The sequence below is a fragment of the Thermothelomyces thermophilus genome, chromosome 3, assembly GCF_000226095.1.
Source record: "Thermothelomyces thermophilus ATCC 42464 chromosome 3, complete sequence".
Taxonomy (NCBI): domain Eukaryota; kingdom Fungi; phylum Ascomycota; class Sordariomycetes; order Sordariales; family Chaetomiaceae; genus Thermothelomyces; species Thermothelomyces thermophilus.
Window position 1 is genome coordinate 3,533,669 of NC_016474.1, and position 9,058 is coordinate 3,542,726.

The 9,058-nt window shown below is 54.4% G+C and overlaps 1 protein-coding gene across 1 annotated transcript; it reads left to right on the forward strand.

Moving 5' to 3' along the window:
• Positions 1–4,053: 4,053 nt before the first annotated feature.
• MYCTH_2305107 (uncharacterized protein) lies at positions 4,054–7,106 on the forward strand. Its single transcript, XM_003663270.1, has 2 exons — positions 4,054–4,654; positions 4,725–7,106. Exons 1-2 carry the CDS (start codon positions 4,241–4,243, stop codon positions 7,050–7,052), a joined length of 2,742 nt encoding a protein of 913 aa, XP_003663318.1. The 5' UTR covers positions 4,054–4,240; the 3' UTR covers positions 7,053–7,106.
• The last annotated feature ends 1,952 nt before the right edge of the window (positions 7,107–9,058 follow it).

Consider the following 9,058-nt stretch of genomic DNA (forward strand, 5'->3'; position numbering starts at 1 on the left):
TATAGAAATATTAATACCTAGTGTCTCCCTCCTGGTTTTTAATTACCTTTATAAGCTGTCGGGGCATTGAGTGTGCTAGGCACTGAAGAAACTTAGGGGGTACTACCTCCTATACCTCCTCTAGGATGAATAATCCTAGTGTAATATATACCCTATAACTAACGCAAATTAGAAAAGTAGCTAAGAAGTCTAGGTATAACCAAACTAGTACAAATTTCTATAGTATAGAAGTATCAATACCTAGTCTCTCCCCCCCTTAGTTTCCAATTACTATAAGCCGTCAGGGCATTGAGTGTGCCAGGCATTGAAGAAACTCAAGGGGCACTGCCCCTCACGCCTCCAGAATAGCTAGTCGAAGCTCTATAAGGCTCAGCTATTGAACATCGTAGCGATGTTCAAGCCAATCTTTCATCTAGTGCTATACATGCTTAATAGGGTTCAAATCTAGGCTTTGAGCCTGCCACGTAGGACCTAGATTCCTATACTCGAAAGGATATCCCTTATTAACTTGGCTATCAACCTAGAGATTTTATCTATAAATACTTTCGTATAGAAAATTATTAGGAGAGTGATATGGTGTGATAATTATGTAAGTGGCTTGCAAAAAATGGAGAAAAGCGGGGCATGTATCGCACTAGGATTATTTATCCTGGAGGAGGTGTATGCCTCCAGAACAGCTAGTCGAAGCCCTGTAAGGCTCAGCCATTGAACATCGTAGCGATGTTCAAGCCAATCCTTCATCCAGTGCCATACATTCTTAATAAGGCTCAAATCTAGGCTTCGAGCTGGCCACTATAGGACCTGGATTCCTATACTCGAAAGGATATCCCTTGACTTGCCTGTCAACCTAGGGATTTTATCTGTAAGTACCTTTATATAGAAAATTATTAGGAGAGTGACATGGTGTGATAATTGTGTAAGTGGCTTGCATGAGAACTGAAAAAAGTGGGGCATGTATCGCACTAGGATTAATAATGCTGGAAGAGGTGTATGAGCTCGTCTTCTAACCAACCGATCTGCACATGAATAAAACGTCGAGCAATGACGTACTCCGTGCTTCCATAACGTATTGAGCATACGCCTCACCCATCAACTCCTGCTGGGAGCGTATCGATCGGCGTTATGTTTTTCTTTTTCTTTTTCGTCGACACAGGTTTCGCTTTCATGATGGAGTAAACGGAATGTGTGGATTTGTTTATAAACACAGCCATTTTAATAAAGGAACACGAGCTGGTGATTACTCCGGACTTCCCTGTCATCATACCATGTTCAGCTGGAGAGGCAGGGCGGGACGCAACAGAGTGCATGCCTGTGGAGCTTGTCTGGAACTGGAACTTGCTGACAAGGGTATAACTAGTGTAGCACCACGCCTGCGTCTGATTTACTCGAAAAGGGGAATGGAGGGATGCTTTGGTGCACTACGTACACTACTCCGTATTCCATGCCCGACGTAGCACAGCGCACTGGAATCCGTAGTGTATGTGCAGTACACACATATGTGTAGTAAGTGTATGCGGAGGAATACTCCATAGAATTGGTTAAGGATCGCGGAGAGACGGCGCGCAGAGGCTGTGGCTTGGCTCCAGTGGCTTCACAGATGGCACACTGCAGCATTTTGACGGAATCTCGCTACATAAAAATGGTTTATATGTATACAGTAGTTATGCCCACACTTTCGTGAGTAACAAGGATGGAGGAGACTGCTACCAGTGCTGGTAATCTTACACTAGCCGCAACGCGAAGGAGAGCAGTTTCCAGCTCAACCTAGTCTTCGTTAGTGCACTTGGAAAGATGTGGTCGTCCGCCCTGGAAAAAGGCGAGAATGATAAGAGCAGTAAGGAAAAATGAGGAAACCCCACGAAGGAAAAGGTCAGCAACGGAAAAAAAATATCCTGAAGCAGCAAGATACGTATGTCGGAAAGAAATTCGGGAAGCGAAACACTCTTCCGATCAGCTTTCTGGAATTGCAGTCATCCAGAAGTTCGTCGACGCGTCTAAAGCACTGAAGTGACTCTTGGTCGATTTGCTGGGACAGGAACTCGGCCGAGGTAATGACTTAACAGCCACCATCGACTGGAACTCTAAAGGTTTATAAAGAGGAGATATCTTCGAAAGCTGTATTTGGTAAGGAATAGAGCACCGAGGACGAGGTATCTAACTTTGCTGGTCTCTTTATTGGCCGTTCTGAATGTATAAAAACTTACTCCTCATATTACGAACCCACTCAAGTATAGAATACCTCTGTTGTGTATGTAATCCGTACTGCCGCCGAGGTTCGTTTTCGGTCCGGCGACCAGACCAGCGTAAGGTCGCCCAGTCACCCAACCCGCAGGGATGGCCAAAACGGCCTACTGCTCCGTATGCTCCGTATGCTCTGTACGGATCCGTATATACTGCGCAGTGGAAACATACATACTATTACATACCTACGAAATAAACCATGTCGCTTGGGAGAGTCAGGTATCCTGTCGCCATTGAGCAGCAAACAGCTCCTCCAAAGGCCAAGGAACTTCATGCGCAATTCTCAACGACGGGACCTCGGCAATAGTCGACTCGGCTGCCAATTCAACGGTCGATCAACACCAAAAAGTCGTCATGTAACACGCACCAAGTTCGACGGCGCGGCTGCAGGATCAACTCCAGTGATAATCAACCTCGGGATTCTGTTTGCGTTTTCCACAACGGCATACGCAGACCGCTCCTAGCCCGGCCGATGACCTCATTCGTTGCTCGTGTACGGAGTAGGTTTATGCGAGCCCTACGCTACCAGAGCGACAGTTAGCGCCGCGCTCAAAGCGCGCCGAATTTCGCGCGCCCCTTGTTGACGGTACCTGCTGAAACAACTCTCGTTTCATCGTCACAATCGGCTCCGCTTGGCTTCAACCCGCTGGCAAAAGCTCTGACCTGTCCCGCCCAAGGAGACCAGGGACCAAAATCATCGTCACCTCGCGCTCTTGTTCCCATCCCCTGAATTGCTTGTCCTGGCGATACGATTCCGAGCGCTCCGGTCAACAAAGACAAGCCATGCTGCCACGGGGGGCGCAGCTCCTGTAATCCGTACGGACGTCCTTCAGTACTAGTGACTAGTAGCTCGCCAAGACCCTCTGCATCCGCCCACTTCGTCAAATCACAGGTCTGGCCCCAGGGTGTCTGCTTACATTTCGGTGCAGGCAAAAAAAAGTGTATCCCGTAGGGTCGGCGACCTGCGGGGCGAACGGGAGGCACAGAAACGACAAGGGCCAGCCTTCTTTGTCGCGCGCTCTAGTGTATGGGCAAATGCACGATGCCAAGGTTCGCAATGTCAAAAGGATTAGCGACAAGTAACTTGCTCAGAAGTGACACAGGAGGTTTTTTTCTTATATCGAAAATTGCTGACGTGCTAGTGCGTCGCTGTTGCGACTACACTGCGTAACTGGAAGCCCGGGGCCAGAATCCGCGGGCGCCGGCCCCGTCACCTCCTCCGGAGTGGTTTGGGCATCTGAGGACCGGCGTGATCCTGTGATTTATTTTGAGACGAACGGTGGGAAGCACGAGCTTCTTGCCTGGCAACGGACCCCTGGGCTCCTTCCCGACAAGCGCTTGTGTTGGCCCGTGCTTGGTTTCATCGCAGGGGCTAGCTTCAAAGCGATTGGCAAACCAGGTCAACCCGCGCCTTTGCCCTCCAGGCCTGCCCCTCACTTTCTGTCCCTCCCCAATGCCCGGAGAGGGCTAGTGTACCCATCTCCCATTGCGAGCCACCCCAACAGCCTGAATTAGCGCGTGTCCTTCCAGTACTCCCCCTTGCGCCGCCCCACACCACTCGTCTTCAATCAATCCCACATGAGAGCGTGTCAGCGACCGACGACAACGCCGTGCCGCTTCCTTGACAATTTCAATTTCTTTACCTCCCCCTCCCCACCTGCCTGCCCTGCCAGCCTGAAGACCAGCAGGCAGCACCTCGCTGTGTCGTACAAACACAGCACGTTGGACGAACTCCGGTACCCGTCCGTATTCTGACTTTGTCTGACCGAAACGGCGAAGTCTCCTGCGACACACAGATCCCGGGGCAAAAATCGAGAACCCCTCGGACGGCCCTGCTTACGTTTGATATATCGTGTCCTCTGGCTCGCTCGCCAGGCGGTGCTCGGCCGCGACTCGCTTCTCAGAATTGCCCTCCTGTGATCGCGGTTTGTATACACACATTGCATATGCATGAGCGGCCCTGCGCAATAACTACCGGCCATAGCTGAGCTCGGGCGCCATGGCAATGCTGGCGTCCAAAACATATCCGACTCCCCTTGGGTCCCAACCCTCAGGCATCGTCGCTACCTCGCAGCAATCCGCTTACCCGGCCCCGAGACGAGCCCCCACGGCTCCCATGGCCTCTCAAAACTACGCCAGCCCGACCGAGTCCGAATTCGACGAGCTCGATGGCCCCGACGCAGTGAAGAATTGGGACGAGGACAGGGTGTGCGAATATCTCCGCAGCGTCAAGTGCGGCGAGTACGAGAAGGTGTTTCGCCGGAACCACATCAATGGCGAGAACCTGCTCGAGATAGACAAGGAGGTTCTGAAGGAGATGGGCGTCGAAAAGGTTGGGGACCGGGTGCGCCTGTTCTTGAGCATCAAGAAGCTGCGGACAAAGACATACGCCAACCAAAGGAGACGGAACAGGGTACGCCCACCCTCGTCGGAAAGCGCTGCGAGCGGCATGTCCGGGCTGACAAAAATCGTTCTCGCTGTAGGAATCATTTGCCGGGCTCGACACGCACTATGTGCCACCGTCGTCCTCGCCCCGGCCGCCGGGCGGCCGTGCGGTGCCTCCGTCGACGACGTCAAACAAGCGATACTCGCGCCAGTACGATATGCAATCCTCCGTTCCCGCCACCGACCATTCAAAGCCCTCGTCACGCCCGACCTCCCCGCTACCGAGCGGCGATTTCAGGACGGCTCGCCAGCGGTATGCGCAGCCCCAGGGGCACTCTACCCAGCCGACTTCCGCCGGGTCCGGCAGGTTACCCGTGTCCTCCTCGTCTGATCAGCCGCACTCCGGTCGCTCCCACCAAAGGAACCAGTCCAGCATGGACGGGTCGCTGATGGCCGCCCTCCCGCCGGGACAGGACGTAATTCGTGTCATCTCGACTGGTGGTGGCACAAAGGTCGTCAAGATTGCCGACTGCAAGACGTGCGAGGAGGTCATGCGGGTCACGTTGCGAAAGTTTGCTTTGCGGGAGGATCACGAGAGGAATTACTGCTTCTGGGTGCTCAACGGCGTAGAGCCCGATCCGAACCAGTGCCGCCGGCTCGGCGACACCGAGTTGTGGCGAATCATCAAGGACCACACGCGGCCGGAGCGGAACCGCCTGATCTTGCGGCGCGTGCCTGCCGGGGAACCGGGTCAGCAGGAGCTGGAGAGAGCTGCCGCGATTGCCATGGAAGAGGCCCAGCAAAACCACAACCGGGCCATCGAAGGCATGGATAAGCGCAGCCAAATGAAGGCCCAGAAAGTCCTGGGCGAATCGTGGGAGACCATACAACAGCCGCCCCTCTCGCCCGTCTCGTACCAAGACCGGGAGAGGAATGTGTACAACGCCGCCCGGGACCTGGAGCGGCCTGCCGTGGTCGAGACGGCCCAAGCAGTGCCTCGGCGCAAAGGCATGTTGCGCCAGTTTGGCGGGCTCAGGCCGCCTAGCGAGCTCATTGCCTCGGATTTGACCAGCTATTTCCCGGACCACTCGCGGGAGGCGATCGACAGGACAGCGCGCATGTCCATGAGGCGGTCACAGCGCCTGAGCCGGGTCAACCACCGGCTGAGCGTTGCGAGCACGTTGAGCTTCGCCTCGAGCATCCAAGACGCTCCGCCCATTCCGACGATTGCCGACAGCTGGCTCACTGCTTCCAACCAGATCGCCAAAGTGCGGACGCGGGACACGCGCTTCCAGACGTACCGAGACTCGGTCGCCTCGTCTGTGCTCGACACCCTGCAGGAAGAGTCTTCGCCAGTCGAGCCAAATCGGAAGTCGTACGTCTCCTTTGCCGATAGCGGCTCCGAGGGGGCGGCTGCGCTGAGCATCACGGATCCCGACGGCAACGTTGTTCGGCACAGCTACTTTGAGGGCAGCACGGCTGGGTCGGGTGGCTCCGGGTCGCTCGAGGATGTCAACCAAGCGCTGACAGAGGACGGGGAGGACGCGGACGAAGAGCTCCAGAGCTTCCTTGCCGGGGATTCCTGGGACGACAGCAAGTGGATGAAGGGTGCCTTGATCGGCCAGGGATCGTTCGGCAGCGTCTACCTCGCCCTCCACGCCGTGACGGGCGAGCTCCTGGCCGTCAAGCAGGTCGAGATGCCGTCTCCCGGCGCTAACAGCCAGAGCGACTCGCGCAAGAAGAGCATGATCGAGGCGCTGAAGCGCGAGATCAGCCTGCTCCGCGACCTGCGCCACCCCAACATTGTGCAGTACCTCGGGTGCGGGTCCTCGGCCGATTACCTCAACATCTTCCTCGAGTACGTCCCCGGCGGTTCCGTCCAGACGATGCTCAACTCGTACGGCGCCCTGCCCGAGCCCCTCATCCGCAGCTTCGTCCGCCAGATCCTCAACGGCCTCTCGTACCTACACAACCGCGACATCATCCACCGCGACATCAAGGGCGCCAACATCCTGGTCGACAATAAGGGCACCATCAAGATCTCGGACTTTGGCATCTCCAAGAAGCTCGAGGCGACCAACATCCTCAACGGCGCCAACAATAACCGGCACCGTCCCTCGCTGCAGGGATCCGTCTTTTGGATGGCGCCCGAGGTGGTGAAGCAGACGTCGTACACCCGCAAGGCCGACATCTGGTCCTTGGGGTGCCTGGTCGTCGAGATGATGACGGGCCAGCACCCGTTCCCGGACTGCACGCAGCTGCAGGCCATCTTCAAGATCGGCGGTGCCAAGGCCACCCCGACGATTCCCGAGCACGCGAGCGAGGAAGCAAAGCAGTTCTTGACCCAGACGTTTGAGATTGACCATAATAAGCGACCGAGCGCGGATGATTTGATGCTGAGTCCTTTCCTCACGCCTCCGGCGTGATATGTCTATTTTTCCTAGGGTCAATTCCTCACTTATCCCTCTTCTTCTTCTTCTTCTTCTTCTTCTGTTCTATTCAGTTCGATTCTAGCGATTGTCTGATTTCTTTCTTACCTACAATACCGGGTGACGGCGACAGGTCCCCTCTTCTCTTCTCGTTTCAGGTGGGGCCTTCTTTTGACGGACATCGGGGTAGGTTGATGAAGCTCACGAATGGTCAGCGTGGTTGATGTCATGATACGGGATGACTGGCAAACGTTGGTTTCAGGAGGGGGGTTGGTAGAGTATGCGGGCATAATACAAGCAATGATTACATGATGTCTTAGTCGTTTACGTGCATCAAGGCGTCAAGGCGTGACAATAAGAGCATTCAAAGAATGACCCAGCTGCTACGTGTTGGTTGTGGCCGTAGCCGTACGGTTGCCATTGCATCCTTGTGTTTGTTTCACACAACGTCCGCGCTGTTCAGTGAGGTACCCAGAGAAGAAGCTCTGCAGCGTTGGTGCTCTACGGAAGCCGAGCATATGGGTTTGTCAGTTCCTATTTGGGATTGAGGGGCGGGGAGGGGGAAGACGGCCAGTGTGTTTTCTGCTGTGGCTTGATGTGGCGGGTAGTGTTCGCAGCGTTGGTAGTTACTGTTTCTTCACATCGCCACTCTTCAGCGAACGCAACTTCCGGGACTTTTGACATCAACTTACGACCTATAATATGTACACGAAATTCACCCCAAATACTAGCAAGATTCTCGTGGATTGAGCCATCGGCAACCGTTGTGGTCGTCAGATTTAGATCCCGATTCCACCGGAGATTTTCTTCTCCTTCGCAGACGGCAACTCCGTACCACCCAAGAATACCACCCTCCTTGTTCATAGCCGTCATGACAAGCGGATGGGAATGGAATCTGGAACCCATCGAAGCAGCGCAACTCGACACCACCACTGTGCCCGTTCCAACCCCATGTCACGTATGTAGTGTATGTGTTTCTGTGGGGCGCTCCCTCGTCAGAACTCAAATCAGTGGTAAACAGCTTAATACCCCGAAACACCCGTCCAGGTATGTATGTACATACAAAATTATACACAGCAACAACCGTTTACCCCAAAGCACGGAGTAGTATACTCCGTACCACCAACCTGGACGACCCGGGAAGTCTTGTCTTCCCCCCCCCCCCCCCCCCCACAAATCTCCCCTCTCCCTCGGAAACTTCTGCAGTGATCTTCTCTTTGATCGTTCATCGGGCGCGAGACGCTAGAGGCGCACCCGCAATGTCACCTTTTTTCAGTGTAGGTAGGTTCTTTTTTTAGATGATCTCACAGCAAAAGGGATGCATGAGATTCAGGCGCGACACCGGCTCTCTTTCTTTGCTCCTGTTTTGCTCCTTATTGGCTCACTCACTCGCCCAGCCGAGGTCGCGGTGGATCTCTTGGGAAACCGTTCCAGTCGTTCCATGGGAGGGGCAAGAGTTCATGTTTGTGTTCATCAAACCCGACTGGGTTGGCAAGGTTTTACCGCAACATGATATTAAAACGGAAAAAACCAACGATTCTCGACGATAACGATAGATGCGTGAGAAGAACTTGGAATCATATATAAACGCACACCATATCGTATGTATGTACAAGTCCCATCTCCACTATCGTTCAGCCTGCTACTGTGCTCGCATCGCAGGCCACTTATAGCCGTGCCAAGACCTTCCTATTCCGTCTCTCTCCGGCCGGCAAAAATTACAGTCTGTTATCGTTGCCACAACCATCGGTCCCTCCGTCCTCTCTCACCTCATCCCCAAACCCCTCTCCACGCGCCCTTGCTATCCCCTCGTCCAGCTTACGCCGAGGTGCTAACCCCTATGCATCATGGCCTTGATCTTCTCCTTGAGGCCGTGCTTCTCTTGGCCACCGCTTGCGCCGTGGCCGGTCGTGGTGGTCTCGTGGCCATGGCGACGTGAGCCGCTGCCCGGGGCGTGCTTATGCACGCCCATCTGCTCAAGCAGACCTGCGTACAGACACGGT

What these genes read in the sequence shown, in the direction of transcription:
- MYCTH_2305107 (XM_003663270.1), top strand. Translation starts at nt 4,241, where the DNA reads ATGGCAATGCTGGCGTCCAAAACATATCCGACTCCCCTTGGGTCCCAA. An exon ending in ACCAAAGGAGACGGAACAGG is followed by an intron (nt 4,655 to 4,724) that starts GTACGCCCACCC and finishes TTCTCGCTGTAG; the next exon opens with GAATCATTTGCCGGGCTCGA.